General features: G+C 23.6%; 1 protein-coding gene across 1 annotated transcript; it reads left to right on the top strand.

The window, feature by feature from the left end:
- The first annotated feature begins 1,665 nt into the window (after positions 1-1,665).
- Positions 1,666-19,432, top strand: LOC127287326 (chaoptin). Its single transcript, XM_051314178.1, has 9 exons — positions 1,666-1,806; positions 5,929-6,237; positions 6,609-6,907; positions 7,000-7,170; positions 12,141-12,259; positions 12,590-12,736; positions 12,813-13,838; positions 16,078-16,941; positions 17,006-19,432. The coding sequence occupies exons 1-9, from the start codon at positions 1,802-1,804 to the stop codon at positions 18,089-18,091; spliced, it is 4,026 nt and encodes a 1,341-aa protein (XP_051170135.1). The 5' UTR covers positions 1,666-1,801; the 3' UTR covers positions 18,092-19,432.
- Positions 19,433-19,924: the final 492 nt, after the last annotated feature.

Here is a 19,924-nt window from a genome sequence, read left to right on the forward strand (position 1 = left end):
GTTATATTACTGTAATATTAAAATGTCTGTTTGATGATAATATTACTGGGTAAAATAATACAGCTTCCCTTGCTTTATTCATATGTAGCATATCATAAAACGTAAATATATTAATAAGTATTGTTTAGCTTATTGGTTAGAACTCATATGATTCATATGCATTGGGTTCGGGGTTCGATTCCCAGTTTATTTTTTTGTGAAAATATTTTCTAATATTACTATATAATATTAAAATATGATGGTGATTTTACAGTAATATTACATATAACATTATACTGTGATATTTCTGTAACATTACTGAAATATTACAGCAACATTACCGGGTAATATTACAGTACCGAATATTACCTGTTATCGGGTAATATTAAAGTAATGTAACAGTAATATTACGGCCCAACAAGCACGCAATATATCCTCAATATCAAGGTAATATTACACGTGAGATTCGTAATATAACGCTGTAATATTACAGTAATCTTACAGTAATCTTAAAATGTCCGCCTCAAGGTAATATTACCGGGAATATTACTGTAATATTAACGGTAATATTACAGTAATATTACAGACTGATTTGAGTTATTCATAAAGCATAAAAAACGTAAATATATTATAAGTCAATTTGGCTTGTTGGTAAAACTCTGGACTCGTGTGCTTTGAGTTCGGGGTTCGATTCCCTGGATGGGTAGATTTTTTTCGTAAAGAAATGTTCCCATAATATTACTGTAATATTCTCTTGTAATATTACCTTAATATTACGGTATAATATTACTGCAATATTACTGTAATATTACCTTAATATTAGCGCGAGGCGGACATTTTAAGATCACTGTAAGATTACTGTAATATTACAACGTAATATTACGAATCTTACATGGAATATTACCTTGATATTGAGGTTATATTACGTGCTTCTTGGGAGTATAATGTTATTGTAATATTTCAGTAATGTTACAAAAATATTACAATAATGTTACATGTAATATTACTGTAAAATCACACCATATCAAGCGGATAATTTAATATTACAGTAATATTACGTGATTCTTTGGCACGTATTTTATAATTGTTTTTAAAAATTCAAAATGGCGGATCCAATATGGCGGTCTTTTTTTCAAGTTTTATTAAATTCGCTTTTAATTCGTTACTCGGGGGGTTTTTTGGGGTCAGTGATTATGAAACAAAAAATAAATTTTCAATCAGATGAAACTGAAGAAATATTTTAATACAATTCATATTTTTAAATTTAGTATAAAGTATATATATATATACTCTTAAAATAAGAGTTTATTATAAATTTTTCAAATGTTTTCCTTTAATTTTCCCTAATGTTTACAATATATCGTTATATATATGTATACCCACTTTGAACACGTCACTGAGCTTCCTCAGGCTCCGCTCCGTATCCGTTCACCAATTTGACTGCGAAGGTCTACCAGGTCTTCTGGTCTACCGTCAAGTAGTTGTGCGTACACCAGCACACGGGTTAGACTGGTATATAAAATTTTTATAATATAGTATATATATAGTGCTTTTATATTAACTGATTCGCGTTTATATATATATATATATATATATTATTATTATATTTTAAGTACCAAAGAGTACATTGACTTTTTTTTCTTTTTATACATTTTTTCCTAGTCGCATATAATTTCGGAGTGTTGTGCTTTATATTTGAATAAAATCATGATTTTTATTAGTGATAATTCGTGATTTTTTTTTTGTTATATAGTTGTTTGAATTGTGTTATTATATAGATATTATTTTAAAATCATCAAAAGGATAACAATTATCATACAAAATGGAGTAAGTTATTAATTTTTAATTATAATAATTATTATTAGTTTCTAAAAATAAAACTTAAATTTATATAACTGCAAAATTTATTATATACCGTTTACTATTTTAGTAATAGTATAATTTTCATATAATTTTAAAAAATCAATAACTATTGATAAAAACCTGTTTTACAAATAAACACTCATTTATTTGTATAATAACTCTCTAAATCTGATTAGTTGGTTCTATATAAAGTGAATTAAATAGAAACCACTCTCATTTACCGCGTGAATTTTATACTTATTGATTTAATTAATTATTTTTTTTAACTATTTAGAAAACTATTTACCTGAATTAGTGACTCACTTTTTGCTTTTGAAGTAGTTAAATTTTACTAATTCGATAGTAAAAAAATTGTTTCTACTTTTAATTATATTCTAATTAATTAAATTAGTTTAAGGAGAAGAAAAATTTTTTTTTTCTTATTTTATTTCTATTTTTTTTTTTTGTAACAAAAAATTTACCCTTTCGTCATATTAGAATGCAAAAAGAATTGTTTTCATCTGTTGGCATATTTGCATTCACAAATAAAAAAAATGAAGATCTTGATACAAAATATATATATATAAAAAAAAAATTAAAAGGTATGAGAAAAGGAACAAAAAAAAAGTTAAGAAACAACCCGTGAATCCAGTTCTTGATGGTTAGAATCTTAGTTATAAACAAGTTGCTGAGTTTAAAATTTATGGAATAAAAAAGAAATGTCCTAAACTTTTTTTTTAATTGACAGAATAGTTCGCTTAATATCATTAAGAGATAAAATTGCATTTAACTTTATGTAAATAACTATTTATAAGTAGAAAAAGTTATTTTATAAATGTCAGAAAAAATAATCGTGAAATATTTTCTATATTATAATATTGAATATACATATTATGCATTAAAATACATATACCCAGAGAAATGTTTTATTTGAATATAATATATTTGATTTAAATACACGTATATTTGTCTCAGAGCCAACTAGCTCATTTATTTGTGATAAATAAAATTTTTATTTAAATCAAATAAAATTTTATTATAATCGCAAATAAAATTTATATTTGAAACAAATATTTATTTGACTCTGAGGCAAATATATATATCATTTCTCTTGGGTTTATAGTATACAGTCAAAAATACTCAAAGGAATTTTTTTCTTAATTTTGGAATAAATTATTTTTAGTTTATCTTTTAATTATATTTTCTTTTTAGTCAAATACCGAGATAAAATTAAAATACACTCTCACATTAAGAGAACTATTTTTTTATTAGAATATATTTCCACTAATGGAAAAGTATATTTTTAAATTAATAAGAAAAGTTGCTATCAAAAAGGTTATAAATTAAAACTATGTTAAATTTGAAAAAAAAAAATTCAAGTGTCTTTTGGCACTAATATTAATTTAACATATGTAATTTTAATTTTCATATTTATATTAAAAAAATTAATAAAAAAAAAAAAAAAATTCGCTTATTAATCTTTAAATTCTATTTTAAGTATAAAATTTTTACTATAACATTTTTAAAAATAGAATTTAAAAACAAAAATTTTTTTTTATTACTTTTTTGTATAAAAAATGAAAATTTTAAATTTAATGCGAATTAAAATCAGTACCAAATTACTTTCATTCATATATAGTAAACTGAAATTTCAATAGGTATATATTACAAACGTGATAGAATAGATGAATGAAATATCAAGTTTTTTTTCTAACTGCGTATGCAAAGTGTAATATGAGCTAGCGTAACAAAAACAAAAACTTGCAAATTTCAAGAGAGATAAAAAAAAAAAATTTCGGGGCAGAAAGAAAATTATTTATTTATTTTTTTTTAATTTCTACTTTATTTAAAAATGTTAAATAATTTATGATTTTTCTATAAAATTTCTTTAAAGTTGAATATATTATTATAATATGTCATTAAGCGTTAAAAGACACTCTCTCTGAGAATTTGAAAATTTTTCTATTTATCTTTTTTAAAATATGAGAAAAATTCCTTTGACTATGAGAGACTCTCTTCGAGAGAAGAAGAAAGTGACGTTGTTGAATCTTCAAGTCTTTTGCTCTCATGCGGAAATACCGTTACATACTGTATATATGTATATTCAGCGCACAGTAATCATATTTTTTTTTCAAATTCACAAGAAATATCATTTTATTAATTGAATATTTTCTGAAAATTTTCTTAATATATGTTTAAAAAAAGACATTTATATATAATATTCAATTCTATTTTTTATTATAAAAAAATTTTTAATCCAAAATTTATTTATATTTTGTTTATTTAAATATTTTGATAAATTTAAGATTATTCGAAATCGAGATTACAATAGTTTTTTTTCGCCAATAGATGAAAAAAAATAATTAATAATTTAGATTAATTGAATTTAGAGGTTCATTATAAAATTATAAAAATTGAAATTTTAATATTTATATTTGATTCAAAATTAAAACCGTTATAGAATAAATAAGCTGTACATATAGATTTTCTAAAAAGAAAAAAAAATTAATTTCTATGTACGCGTATCTGATATATCATTATTTCTTTAATCTGAGAAAATGAAGGTTGAGTGTTACAGATGTTTCATTCACATCTTGTATATATGTTATGATTTTATATGAAAAAGTCTTTAAATAAAGAAAGTATTTAACTTGAGAGAAAGTAGTAATACTGGTATTATTAATATATATTATCTTGATTCTAAGAAAATTATAGGATCGATTGAAGTTTTGCGTGCGTGGATGATTAGTTAGGTTGAGTGAAGAAATCTAATGGGCAAAAACATAAATTTTATTTTAATTCATTTAATAAATATTAATTTGTTTAATTCTACATTTTTTGTATAATTGAACTCAATAAATATTTCACTTATTAAAAATTATTTATATAAAATTATTTTAAAAAAGATGATTTTTTTAATATTTATTTTATTTATTTTTTTATTTATATATTAATTATTAAAATGAAAATAGTTTTAAAAAAATTATATAAATTTATGAACCTAAATTTTTTTAAACACAAATATTATTTTCAATCGTAAAAAATTTCATTGTCTATACAACTGCAAATTAAATAAATATCAATTCGTGAATTTTTTTTTTTATAATAAACGGAAACAATGTTTCATTTTTCTTATTTTCAATATATATAATAGAAAAAAAAACGATATCCGCTTTGATTGAAAGGTGAAACTTTTGCTTATTGCAAATAATCTACTCTTTTTTTTTAACATTATATTTTTCTTTTCCTGCGTGCAATGACGATTTCACAAAAGAATTATAATGACTATCACATACACACAATTTCCTTGGCATAGCGCGTATAGAATTCAAGAGACTCATATCTATAATATTTTCAAAGTTATTATGAAATCAAGGAAAGTATGAGAAAATTTATAATATATAAGAGAAAAAAAAAGTGAAGAAATCGCGAGATTGATCAGTACTTTATTTTTATATACAATATCGTATATATATTATAAATAAAAAGGAAGTGTGTAAAGAAGTTTATGCACTTGACCTAAAAATATAAACAACTATTACGCGGAACGATATAAAAAAAAAAAATTTCTAAACCATACCCACTGTAAATATTTTTATTAATTATTAATTACAATTTTCAATTTTAAAGAATTTTGTTAAATAATTATTTTTTAGACTAATTTTAATTTAACAGAATTCTCATTCAATTATTGAATTTTATGCGATTCGAATTTTTAAATAACAGAAATTCCAATTCACCGAATTTTTATTTGTACGAATTTTTAAATAACATAAATTTCAATTCATTGAATTTTAATTTGTACGAATTTTTAATTGATAGAATTTTTTAGACGCCGAATTTTTATATATTTGTCCGAATAAACAATCGACAGAAGGTTTTTGGCGCAATTTTTAAAATTAACCAATTAGAAATTATCACAAGAAAATCGTAATTGGTCAATTTTCAAAAATTGCGTCGATTTTTTATTCGGTCATTTATAATTTCGGACAAATTAAAATTCGGTGAATTATAAATAAATAAATGAATTAATTAATAATAATAAATAAATATAAAATATTATTTCAAAAAAATAAAATGAGTAAAAATATTATTTGAATGTTTCAGTATATATTTGAAATTGATCTTGGCATTGTGTATGATTGCACCAAATTTTGCACAATGGCGACCGTGTGTTGAATTAAAAAGAGATCTTCATGTACCATGCGAATGTAAAATTCCTCTGAAACGTCAAAAAACAATTGAAATGAAATGTGACAGGGTTGTTTTTTCACGTGACACTGCAAAAGAATTGAGAGGACAACCTATTGTTGCATTTAGTCAAAGAAGCGCAGGTTATCGTAATTTACCCGAAGATGTTATTAATTTTCTTCCATCATTAGAAGAATTGGATCTCTCTGAAAATTTAATATATAGGTATTATTATCATAATTATTATTCATAATTTTGTATTATTTTTTTTTTAAATATCTTTGTATATAAATTTTAAATATTTTTTTTTAATGTAAGTAAGGAATTTTTTTTTTTTTTTTTTTGAGATATGAGGAATCGAACCCGGGTTCAACGTACACAAATTGAAAACGCTAACCAATGATCAATTCAGGACAATTTGTATGTGAACACACGGGTACGATTCTCTCCATACTTGTAAAAATTCTTTTTTTTCCTGTAATATTAAATTTGAAACAATATTAAATTAATAATTATTATTATTAAATAAAATAATTACAATTTTTTAATTTTTTAATTTAAAAAAAATTGTTTTAAAATTGCACTTTTTTTAACAGACTAATGGATCGAATACTTCAGGGTCAGAGTCGAATAAAAAAACTTTGGCTAGAAGGTAATTTTCTTGGTGACAGTTTAAATCCAATTTTTTCAAGTAATGAATTTCATGGAATGTCAAATTTGATGCTGCTAAATATTAATAGAAATGGAATAAAAAGCATTGAAGAGGGTATATTTAAAGGTTGTATCAACCTTCAAGAATTATATTTGGCCAATAATAATTTAACTTCTATTCCAACGAAATCTCTCAAGGGTCCAACATCATTGGCAATTCTTTCACTAGCTGGAAATAATATAGGTATATATATATATATTTTTTTTTATTGCAAATAATAAAATAAAATTATTTTTAAAATAAATCAATGTTTGTTTGTTTTTTTTTTATTTCAGTTTCTCTACCTCGTGGTGCTTTTTCCACTCTGGAATCTTTATTTAAATTAGATCTTAGTCATAATGGATTGTCTCATATGGAAGATGGTGCCCTTATTGGTATGGAGAACTTACTCTACCTCAATATTGCTCACAATGATTTGTCACGATTCAACAGTGATGTCTTTAAAGGTAAATATATTTTAATTTTTATAAATATTGAATATTCTCGCATATTTTATTTTTTAATTAAAATTTTATAATCTTCACGCTAAAAAATTTATGAACAGTGACATAGCAAAAGTACAATATTTATAAAATAAGGAAATCTATTTAATAGATTACTTAGGGTCAACCGGGGTAAATCCGAACGCTTTTAGTAAGTTTCAACAATAACATAAGTTTTTTCTTTAAAAAAAAAAATACTTCCGGTATTCTGGTGCATGAAGTTGTTACTTTACTTCCATAGAACAATTTTATGGGGTAGCAAAATTTTTTGATAAATTACAATCGCAGGAAACTTAGCGTTCGTATTTACCTCGATACTTTGCAACTTTCCTAAAATACCGGGGTAAATACGAACGCCACTGTATTTCAGAAAAATCTTAGGGAAAATAAATTTAAAGTATTGCAATTGTTAAACTTATATAAAAACTCAAAAAAAATACGATAATAAACCTATTATGTAATAATGCATCATATATAAATACAAAAATTAAACAGGTTAAAAATTAAAATGCATTACACAATTAAAACCTTCAATAACTTTATCAAATCATAACGGATTTTTGCAAAACTTGCTACAGAAAGTATTTTGGAGTGATTGAATGTAAATACAAAAATAAAAGTCAAATTTTTTTGAATTCAAAATGGCGGACTTTCCTAAAACTTATTTTTAAAAATGATCAAATTTGCTAACTCCAAATTCGTAATCAGCGACCCTGAAACCCCCCGAGTAACAATTTTCGAGCGAATCCAATGAATTTTTTAATTCTCGTCCGCCATTTTGAATTTTGAAAAACTGACTTCAAATTGGTAATTAGCGACCCCAAAAACCCTAGAATACCAAATTTTATTAAGATCCTGAAAAACTTTTTTCAACAAACCATTTGGCAAAAAAATTGAAATACTCCTTCGAGAGAACAGAGATTAAGTTTCTGCTTATTAATTTACTAACGAGGATACGTATAGAAAGAAAAACTTTTTTCTATGTACTTTTATAATGTTAAAATAATAGTGTAATCAAATAAAAACAATTTTGTGTGGCTCTGATGTAAAAAAAAATGATTGAAAATACCGTTTGGATTTACCCCGGTTTTCCAATTTTCCTGGGTAAATACGAACGGTCTGATATTATTAATAAAATTTTACAGAAGGCAAAAATGAAAAATAGTTTCTGTTCTAGTATTCATAACAAACAATTATAAATAATAAAATAAATTTTTAGCTTCTTTTTCTTCAAATACGAGACAAAATACTGAAAGAGTGTCATCTTTGATTTTCAATCTTTTTTGCAATACTCGTTATCTTTGTTTATGCTGTTGCTAATTAACAAACGAAAAATGGGATAATACTTAGAATCTCTTGAAGAGGATCCGAGGTAAAAATTCTCATATCGAACTTATTTTTAAAAATTTTAATGAAGCTGAAATAATTAGTGTTCGGATTTACCCCCCATTCGGATTTACCCCGGCTGACCCTATAACGTTTAACAAGTTTAAATACAGGTTTAATCTAAAATAGGCATATTACTATTTTCATTTTCTTAAGGAAATTGAATATCTCCTATGATAGTTAAAATAAATACTGTTTCAGAGATATTGTATTTATATTCTATTTATAATATATATTTAGTATAGTTAAATCTTATAGAAAATTTCATTTTGTCTATTTTAGCGAAAATGGATTATCGCTAAGGCAATATTAACTATACTTATAACTATTCCAGAGATTATTTTCGCTAGTTTATACAAAGATTTTTTAGCGTGTTCTTTTTGACTCTGATGTGGAATTTTTTTCATAGATTATCAATTTTTTGGTTAGGAATCTTGGTACCAACTGTGTAAACATAAAACAATAGATAATGGCGGGAAATTTAAAAATTGTTGAAATATTTTGTTTTATGGCAAATTTAAAAGTTAGAAAATTTTTTTTTTAATTTTTACAATATCACAATTGTTTATAAATTATTTTCTATTACTTAATAAAATTCAAATATTCATATAATAAATTCAGGTGGTTTTTACGTAGAAAAAAAAAACAAATTATATGCAATAGTTGCAGGTGTATACCATATTCATGGTAAAATTTGATTTCTTTGTTGATTACTTTTAAAGAAAATGTAATTCACTCTGGCTTTCACAATATATAAAGCAATAGTAAGGATAATATAATATACATGTTTATATATGTATATAGATATAATATACTTTATATATGTAAATGCAACTTCCTATATATATATATAATATAAGATAATGCTCGTATAACGAGAATACTTTTAATACTAGCAAGGCGGCAAGATATGTAGTTGCGACCTCGAAATAACAATGAACCCCTATTTCAGAATTATCCCACGAGTTACCTTTGCTCTCACGTAAATTCTCGTTTATCTTTTGTCTTTGCTCTTTTCTCTTCTTTTTCTTAACTTCCTCATCCGTTCCAATTGTGTCGAGATCTTTTTTCTTTTCTTTTTTTAGACAAAAAAAATTTATTTGCATATTGATCAGTTAAAGGTCACTGTCAACACTTTTCATTAAATCCGTGTGTGTGAGAGAAATTTTGGATCTCAAAAAAAAAAATATTATTTAGTTTTTTTATTTTTGGTTTTCGTTATAATTAGAAATTTTTAATGTTTGAATGACAAAATCTTCAAATAATCTAAAATTTGAATCAAATATATATAATATATATACTTATTTGGATTAAATAAACGTATATTTCTCTGGGTGTAAATAATTAAATTTTTTTGATATTTGAACTGTAATTTATATAAATATTGATAATTTTGGGTATTTGAATTTTTTGGAAATTTTGATGGTTTGAAATTCAAATTTTTTGAAGATTTTGGACACTCAAACTTAAGAAATTGAAAACTTTTAGAAAAACATTCGCAAAAAAAATTTAATATGGAAATGCTTCTTATCAATTTAAAGAAAATTTAGAATTCTGAAGAGAATAATCTTCATTTTAATATGTTAGATAATTTTTCTTTTTTAGACAAAAATAAAATGAATATAAAATAAAAAGAGAAACATTAAAACAATGAAAGTCCATCTTTAAATTTAATAATTACGGATACCTGCGCGCATATAATTTTCAACCTATAAAAATTTTACTCATATATATATATATATGAAACATATATTTAGAAATTTCTCTTAGACATTTTTGCATAATGAATCTGCGTAAATAATTTTCATTATTATTAGACATTCTTTATGAGTGAGATATACTTTACGTCCTTGTTTATTATTACTATATAAATTATTTAATATTTATAAGTCTTATTTTTTTTTTATTAATCACATCTAATTTTCTACAATTTTACTTTGAGAGTTTGATTTATATATATAATATAAAAATAAAAAAGATAAGTAAAGATTGTACAGGCAAAGAACTTGATTTATTTTGTTCAACAGAGCATTCAAGCGCGGGAACCGTGAGATATTTTTATATAGACATACAAAATGTCTAAAAAAAAAAAAAATGTTTTGAATTTATAAAATCAAATTATTTAACACCAGGGAAAAGAATTTCATATATAACCATAAATAATTATTATTTGTATTTGCGTAAATTATTATTCTACTTTATCTTCGTTGCATCTTTTATATACAAAGACAAAAATAATGGGGCACGTGAATTTCACGCATAAAAATCATTAATTAAAATTATTTTATTAGAAAAATAAATTTTTTTTAATTTTTAACCTATCGAATTTTTATTTTACAGTCATTTTCTTTTAAAATGACATTTTATTTAATCGAATTTTAATTTGAGAAAATTTTAATATTCAACAAAATTCTCATTCAAATGAATTTTTAAATGACGCATAGAATTTCCAATTCACCGAATTTTAATTTATCGGAATTTTTATTTGTACGAATTTTTGAGCAGACGAATTTTCATTTGTCCGCAATTACAAATGACCGAAGAAACAATCGAAAGGAAGATTACGGCGCAATTTTTGAAAATTGACCAATCACAATTTTCTTGTGATAATTTCTAATTTTGGTCAATTTTAAAAATAGCGCCAAAATCAACTGTTTGCTCGACCATTTGTAATTTCGGACAAATGAAAATTCGGCTGTTCAAAATTTGTATAAATTAAAATTCGGCGAATTGGAATTTCGGTCATTTAAAAATTCGAATCAATAAAAATTCGACTGAATGAGAATTCTGCTAAATTAAAATTCTCTATTCAAAATATGAATTTGGATTCACATTTCGTTTTCCATTACATTTATAAATATATATAATTATATATATAAAATTTTAATTTACACAACTTGATTAGTAAAAAAAACTAATAGATTTTCTAATTTTTCTCCTATAATAAATAATAAAACACTGATTTTATGAATGAAAAACAATTTTAAATAACTTGACTGCTTTTTTTTGCTATACATTATATTTATTAAAAAAAAAAAAAAAAAAAAATTGTGAAATCGTAGAAATTATGGTCAAGTGGGTCAAAAGATTTCTTGATTAATTATAATTTTATCAAAAAGACGAAAGATTGAGGAAAAACGATAGAAGAAGAGGCGTCAACTTACTGTTCACGTTTAGAAAGTAATTTTTATTAATGTGATTATATAGTAACTAGTTAAAATACTTTCTTCCATTTTCAAATCCTGTTTTTTACAATAATTTTTTTTTTTACTAAATATTTATATAGTTTCAACATAGATGGAAAGAATTAAAAATAGAAATTCAATATTTTCTTTTGTTTTTTTTTTTTTTTTTTTATAGGATATTTTAATTTAATTTCAGAGTTGGGAAACTTTTTTCACTTTTATGTATAGTAATTGATAATAATTATATATCATAGAGATATTTTTATATTTATTAAAAAATTTTTTTTCAATTTTTCTGTTTTTGGATTTTTTTTTTATTTTTTTTTTTTGAAAATTGTTGATGTAATTTTATTTATTTTACAGGAGCATACAATCTACGGGAACTTGACCTAGCTGCAAACTTTCTCCACGAGTTTCCTACGGACGCTTTGAGACATTTGGATGAGTTGAAATTTTTAAATATTTCTGACAACTTAATAACAGTAAGTTATGTAATGAAAATCTAATTTATGTGCATAAAAAAAACAATTAGTTTCGATAAAAGTGAATAATTTTCATTTTTATTTTCTTCTTCAATGCATATTTTGCATAGTATATGAAATGAACTTGTTATTTTTAAATTATACTATAAAATTCTTTCTACATGAGGAAGTAACATTGACATTCCTCCTTACAATTTATTTAATAATGCACATTTTTTCATATCCGTTATTTCAATAAAACCGATTTATAAAATTGTGATAAAAATGTGAAAAAAAAATTTAATTAAAAGTTTTTTTTTTTTTTAATTATGTTTTCATTTATTGTTTCAGGAAATACAACAAAATCATTTGTCCAGTATGAACAAATTGCAGGTATTAGATTTAAGTAGAAACTACATAGGTCGTCTTGGAATTAATGCCTTCTCGAGTTTGTCAGCTCTTACAAAATTAGACTTGAGTCTTAATGCTCTGAGAACAGTGAGTAAAATATTTAAAAAAAAAAATTTGAATTCCAAATAAATTATTTAAAATTTCTTTTTTTTTATTATTCCAGATTGAAGAATCGGCTTTTGAAGGTCTAACAAAATTAGAATGGTTATCATTAGAGGACAATAATATTCTTTTAATTCCATCAACAGCATTAGCACGACTTCCTTCACTAACTCATTTACAACTTGAATTTAATAGAATTGCCGCTATTTCCACTGAATTAATACGTCCAATTGCATCAAATCTTCTTGTTCTTGGATTAAATCGTAATCTTGTTCGTGAAATTCCATCAAGAATTTTTCACAATTTTGAACGTTTAGTTAGCATTGAATTATCAGGCAATATTCTTTCAACAGTGACATCATTAACATTTGCCGGTTTAGAAGATACATTATTGAGTCTTGATCTTTCTCATAATCGTTTAACATCAATTGGCGAGAATTTATCATTAAAAAATCTTCTCTATTTAAATTTATCATATAATCAATTAAAACGTATATCACCAGAAATATTTCTTCATTTAACAAATTTAGTTACACTAAATTTACGTAATAATCCACTATACGGTGGATTCCCACCAATATTTCCTCAATCATTAAGAAAACTCGATGCCTCTTATACTGGTTTAAAAATATTGCCAGCAATATTATTTTTAAATCTTCATAATTTAGAACATATTTCATTAATTGGTAATAAAATTAAAGAAATAAATGAGAATACATTTCAACATTTGTATAATTTAACATTTATTGATTTATCTGATAATCAAATTGAATATATCGATAGAAGTGCATTTGTTGGTACAATTAATTTATTTAAATTAAATTTAAAAGGAAATAAATTAACATCATTTGTTGGTGAACATTTTAATACGGGGACAAATCTTCAAATTTTAGATTTATCGAACAATAATATTAATCAATTATCATTAACATCATTTGTCATTCATCCAAGATTAAGGGAATTAAATCTCTCTGGCAATAAATTTATTCAATTTCCAAGTGATTTTGTTAAAACACTACAATTTTTGGAAATATTAAATCTCTCCAATAATATGTTGAACGTTATTGATGAATTTGGATTTTCACAGGTGAGATATTAAACATTTTTTTTTATTTCTCGTATTGTAATTAAAAATAGTATATTATGTGGCAAGCACGTAAAGTAGTACTTTTTAGGTGAGGCAGTAATTTTCAGTACGAGCTGTCATTAAAAATCAATATTTTTTGACCGGACTACTCTACTTTTCTTCAGAAATGTTCGAAGAATAACACACAACAAATGATTTATAAAATTTTTAATGTTAACTATTTTTTAAACGACCTCAAAGTGCCCTAAAAAGTGAAACAATGTAATATATTAAAAAATTGCTTATTATTTTCTATCTGTTTATATCTTTAGCAAAATTTGTTATTCTTTAAATAAAACTAGTATTTCTATTTGTATTTGCATTACATTAAACGGGACGCATGATTATGTTCTAAAAATCATTAGTCATAATTTACATTTTATCGAATTTTATTTGTCCTAATCAGTTTTGAACCGAATTTTAATTTGTTCGAAATAGCATTTGGCATAATTTTCATCAATCCGATTTTCTATATGGCAGAATTTTTATATAACGGAAAATTCAACTCACAATTTTATGAATAATTTTTGATTGGTTGATTTTAAAAATTGCGCCGAAATCTTTCTGTCGATTGTTTGTTCGGCCATTTGAAAATTCGGACAAATGAAAATTCTATCAATTAGAAATTCTATTAAATGATTTGTCGGTTAAGTAAAAATTCTGTATAGTATGAAAAATCGATTATATGGAAATTATATCAAATAATAATTCGAACAAATGAAAATTCATCTAAATGAAAATTCTATTCAATGAAATTCTACCCAATAAAAATTCTTTTAAATGCCGATTATGTTAAATGAAAATTCGAGCAAATAAAAATTCTGACAAATAAAAATTCGGTGAGTTGAATTTTCCGTTATATAAAAATTCTGCCATATAGAAAATCGGATTGATGAAAATTATGCCAAATGCTATTTCGAACAAATTAAAATTCGGCTCAAAACTGATTAGGACAAATAAAATTCGATAAAATGTAAATTATGACTAATGATTTTTAGAACATAATCATGCGTCCCCATTAAACTTGTTTAAATTAAATCATAATTTTTTTCTTTAACTATTCTCAAATTCAACCAGAAAAATAGTATTTTTTCCTAATTTTTTTTTTTAACTTTTATTGCTTTTTTTTTATTAAAAAATGCAACAATTTTTAAACAAAAAAATATTTATTTAAATAAATTAATTTTTTTACTTCATTAATTAATTCTTTGTTCATAAGAAATTTGATCAAGATTTTTTGAAAAATTAAAAAAAAATATGTAAAAATCAATGTATATTTTAAGAAAAGTTATCAAGTAGTAAAAATAATTTATTTAAACAATTGGTAATTTTTTGTTGACTAATTGTTGTGTCTTTCAATTAAAAAGCAATAAAAGTTGATAAATTAGGAAAAAAAAAGTATTTCTAGAAAATAATTTGAGAATAGTTAAATAGCAACAATTAAAAATTGTTTAAATAATTTTAAAAATTTATGCACTGACAAACAAAAATACTAGTTTTAATTAAGGAATAGCTAAATCTGCTAAATAAATAAACAGGAAGAAAATAATAAGCAATTTTTTAATATATTACATTGTTTCACTTTTTAGGGCACATTGAGGTCGTTTAAAAAATAGTTAACATTAAAAATTTTATAAATCATTTGTTGTGTGTTATTCTTCGAACATTTCTGAAGAAAAATAGAGTAGTCCGGTCGAAAAATATTGATTTTTGACAATTTGACAGTAAATTTACGAAAAAAAATTTTTTTCCCATGCAAAATGCACGTAAAATTTCAAGTGCTCTGAGGCACCATTAAAATTTTATTAAAATCGAAACAAAAAAATACGTATCTCTTTTTTTTACATTTATAACAAAATGTTGGGCGGGAATGGTCAAAATTCGAAAAAAAATTTTTTAGGACCACCCTAATATATATATATATATATATATATATATACATATATATATATATATATATATATATATATTTATATAATATATGATATAATATATAATATATAATATAATATATATGAAATAGTATATAAAATAAAATAATAAAAATTGATAAATAAAATAAAAGCAAAACAAAAATTATGCAAAAATTAACAGTTGGCCCAAACTGCCTTAAAAAGTGCTACTTTATCTGCCCAAAACAGGCACAAAAAAGACACTTTTTCATGTCAATGGCGAAAAAATTATTTTTTTTTTTTTGCAGATGTCTCGTCTACGAATTTTGGAATTATCAAATAATCAAATAGAATCTGTTGATGAGCTTGCATTTCATAATTCAACACAATTGCAAATAATTGATCTCTCTGATAATAATTTAGAATCATTGAGTGAACGTGCATTGGAAGGTGTTCTTCGTTTAGAATATTTAAATCTTGAAAATAATAAATTAACAACACTTGCCGAGGCAATATTTGATCAATCAAGAATAAGATCAGTGGAAAAAATTAATTTATCTAAAAATAAATTCACTGAAATACCAACACGTACATTAAAAAAACAATCGTCATCGCTTTATTATTTAAATATGGCAAAAAATCGACTTGTTGAAGTATTTTCACAGGATATTGTTGGTAATGTAAAAAATTTGGATCTTTCGGAAAATGCATTAAGTGAAAATGCTGTACGCAGTATATTGGGTGATGCAAAAATTTTACGTTCACTTAATCTTGCACAAACTGGCATTAAAAATATAGCACATCTTGAAACGCCATTTTTACGTTATTTAAATTTATCTGGTAATATGATTTTAAATATTAAACCAATTGCATTGGAACGTACAACAATGTTGGAAAGTTTGGATATATCAAAAAATCGTTTAACTGATTTTAACGATATGATTGATACATTTAAAACACTTTCTGTACTTAAAAATTTGGATATATCGAGTAATCCAATAAAAACAATAAATGAAAGTAGCTTCGAAGGATTGGAAATGTTGCGTTCATTGAAAATGTCAAATTTCACAAATTGTACAAGAATTGAAAAAAGTGCTTTTAAAATGTTACAAAATAAATTACAATTATTGGAAGCTTATGATTATCCAAGGCTGGGTTATTTTGATTTACAGGTAAATTATATATTTTTTGATATAAAATTCCGAATTTATAATTTGTAAATTATTTTTATTTTAGGGCATTTTAAAGGAAATGAAAAATTTGAAAGAATTGGATGTTGAAATCAAGGATTCAATAATTGGTAACGAGCAATTGTCAATTAAAAGTCATCCTCGTCTTGATAAATTAACATTAAGAGGAGAAAGATTGCGTAGTATACTTTCAAGTTCATTGGCTGGAATTCGTGTACCAAATTTTTCACTAGGCTTAAAGAATACATCGATAAATTCTATTCCACCGACACTTTTTTTTCCAGTTCCTAAATCAACAAAAATTATATTAGATGTTGCCGGCAGTAAATTACAAACAATTCCATCTCAATTAATAACTGCTTTAGATGAACGTAGCGGTTCAATTGAATTAAAAGGATTGGATTCAATAAATTGTGATTGTGAAATTAAACCACTTTGGCGTTGGTTAAAATCAAAATCAATTTCCAAATCAATAAAATGCAAAACACCTGATTATATTGCTAATAAAATACTTATTGATTTAACTGAAGAACATTTGTCATGCGATCAAATTGTATCGAAGAAAATTGAAACAACAGAATTGACAACAACATCAATGAAATCAACAACATTTGAACCGGAAATTATTTGGACAGTTGCACCAACAATTGAGGAAAATCGTAATAAACATTATAATGGTGATTCGGCAATTAATCCAACAATTATTAATTCAGCTGGAACTGATGATACATTAATTATAAGTATTGTCGGTGGTGTTGTTGCATTTATTGCAATTGTCATTATTATTATTTGTATTTGCCGATTACGTTGGAGTAGTCAAATGAATGATGCACATATGGCAGCGGCAATGGCATCGAGTATTCATGATGCATCAATGATTCGACCAGGTAGTGTTGCATATTCGGGAAAAATGGGCAATCAAGAACTCTATGTTGGCTCATATAATGGATCAACATTAGGTCATGGCAATGGATTATCAGTACCAACAACACCAGTGCCAATGTTGCCATTCGTTCAACCAATGCAAATGGTTCAAAGTCCAGTTTCACCGCAACCAATTTATGGATATTATGATAATCAACCGTTGCCCATGTATGTAACATGTCCATCGGAGAACAAATTCGATAGATAATTTTTTTTTTTTTTTCTTTTTTCATTCATATTTAGATTTTAAATTTCTAATTATTATTTGCCAAACATTTTTTGGGATTAAATAAGCTCTAGAACAAATTTTTTTTTAGAATTATCATATAAGGGACGCATGGATAAGGTCTAAAACAAATTTAATAAAATTTTAATCAGCAGAATATTAATTTGCCAGAAAGTCAATTTGGATTGAATTTTAATTGGGCAGAAAATCTATTTGATCGAATTTTAATTTGACAAATTAAATTTGACCGAATTTAAAATTTCCCGAAACATGGTTTTAATAGAATATTAATAGTGCAGAAAAACAATTTGACAGAAATCTACTTTACCAAAATGTATATTTGTTCGAATATTAATTTTCCAGAAAGTTAATTTGACCGAAAATTAATTTATCAGAATTCCAATTTGATCGAATTTTAATTTGCCAGAAAGTCAATTTCATTGAATTTGAATTTGGCGGAAAAATAATTTGATCGAAATTTTCAATTTGTGCGAAATGTTTTTTCATAGAATTTTATAATTTAGCAGAAAGGTAATTTTTAATAGAATCTCCTATAATATAGCAGAATCAAAAATTAGGCAGAAATTTACCTTACCAGAAAGTATATATTTATTCAAACATTAATTTGCCAGAAACTCAATTTCACCGAAAATAAATTTGACCGAAATATTTCGGCGCGAATTTTAAAAATTAACAATTTTCTTAATAATTTCCTATTGGTCAATTTTAAAATTTGCGCCGTAATATTTCGGTCAAATTCAATTTATGACAAATTAAAATTCGATCAAATTGATTTTCTGCCAAATTAAAATTCGATTAAATTGACTTTCTGGTAAATTAATATTCTGCTGATTACAATTCTATGAAATATATAATTTCTAAAAAATTTGTTTTAGAGCTTATTCATGCGTTAGAAATTTTATACTAGAATATTACTTTTTGCAGAATATTAAATTGTTAAAATATTAATTTTACAGAATTATTTATTAAACCGATTGTCAATGAAAAAAATAAAATATTTAATTTATTCAAATAATAATTATTTAATAAATATTTATTTGATAATAGTCAAGTATATAACCGATTATTTGGATTAAATTAATTTTTTATTCGGAAATTTTATTTTTGAAATTTAGCGTCAAATTATTTATGTCAAATTTATTTTCGATTACATTTCATTTTTTGAATAATATTCGTTAGACGTTTTCGTCTAAATAAAATTTGTTTGCAAAAATAAAATATTTGCAATCGATTTAATGAAAATTCTCTGCAAATTTATAATATTTAAAAAAAATTTAATATTCTGCAAAAATAATATATTCTACAGTATAAAATTTCTATCATATAATTCTAAAAAATTTGATTCATCATTTTCCATTTTTTTCAAAATGATAAATATTTAATAATTATATATTCAGAGTATTTTTTCAGTATTTTTGAATCAGAATATAAAAAAAGCCTCTGGGATATTTAATTCATATTTTTTTATAATTTATTTAATTAAATAAGTTTTAATTAAATTTAATTATTATTTTATGTAATTATTTAAATCCAATAGGCCATAAATTAATATTTTATAAAATTATATATAAAACAAAATTTACATATCATATACTATTTTAAATAATTAAATTTATTTTTTTTTTTTTCATTTTTTCAAAATTCTTCTCTAAAGTGAATAAAATTTATCTTATTGCTTCTAATAATTTAAGTTTATTTTTTTAATTAAATAATCGATTATATAATTATTAAGATAATACTGAAAATTAATTATTTTTTTTTGTAATTATTGAAAATGAAATAATCTAATAATTT

This window comes from Leptopilina boulardi, unplaced genomic scaffold, assembly GCF_019393585.1.
Source record: "Leptopilina boulardi isolate dan_hultmark-lab unplaced genomic scaffold, ZJU_Lbou_2.1 LbouV2_368, whole genome shotgun sequence".
Classification (NCBI taxonomy): domain Eukaryota; kingdom Metazoa; phylum Arthropoda; class Insecta; order Hymenoptera; family Figitidae; genus Leptopilina; species Leptopilina boulardi.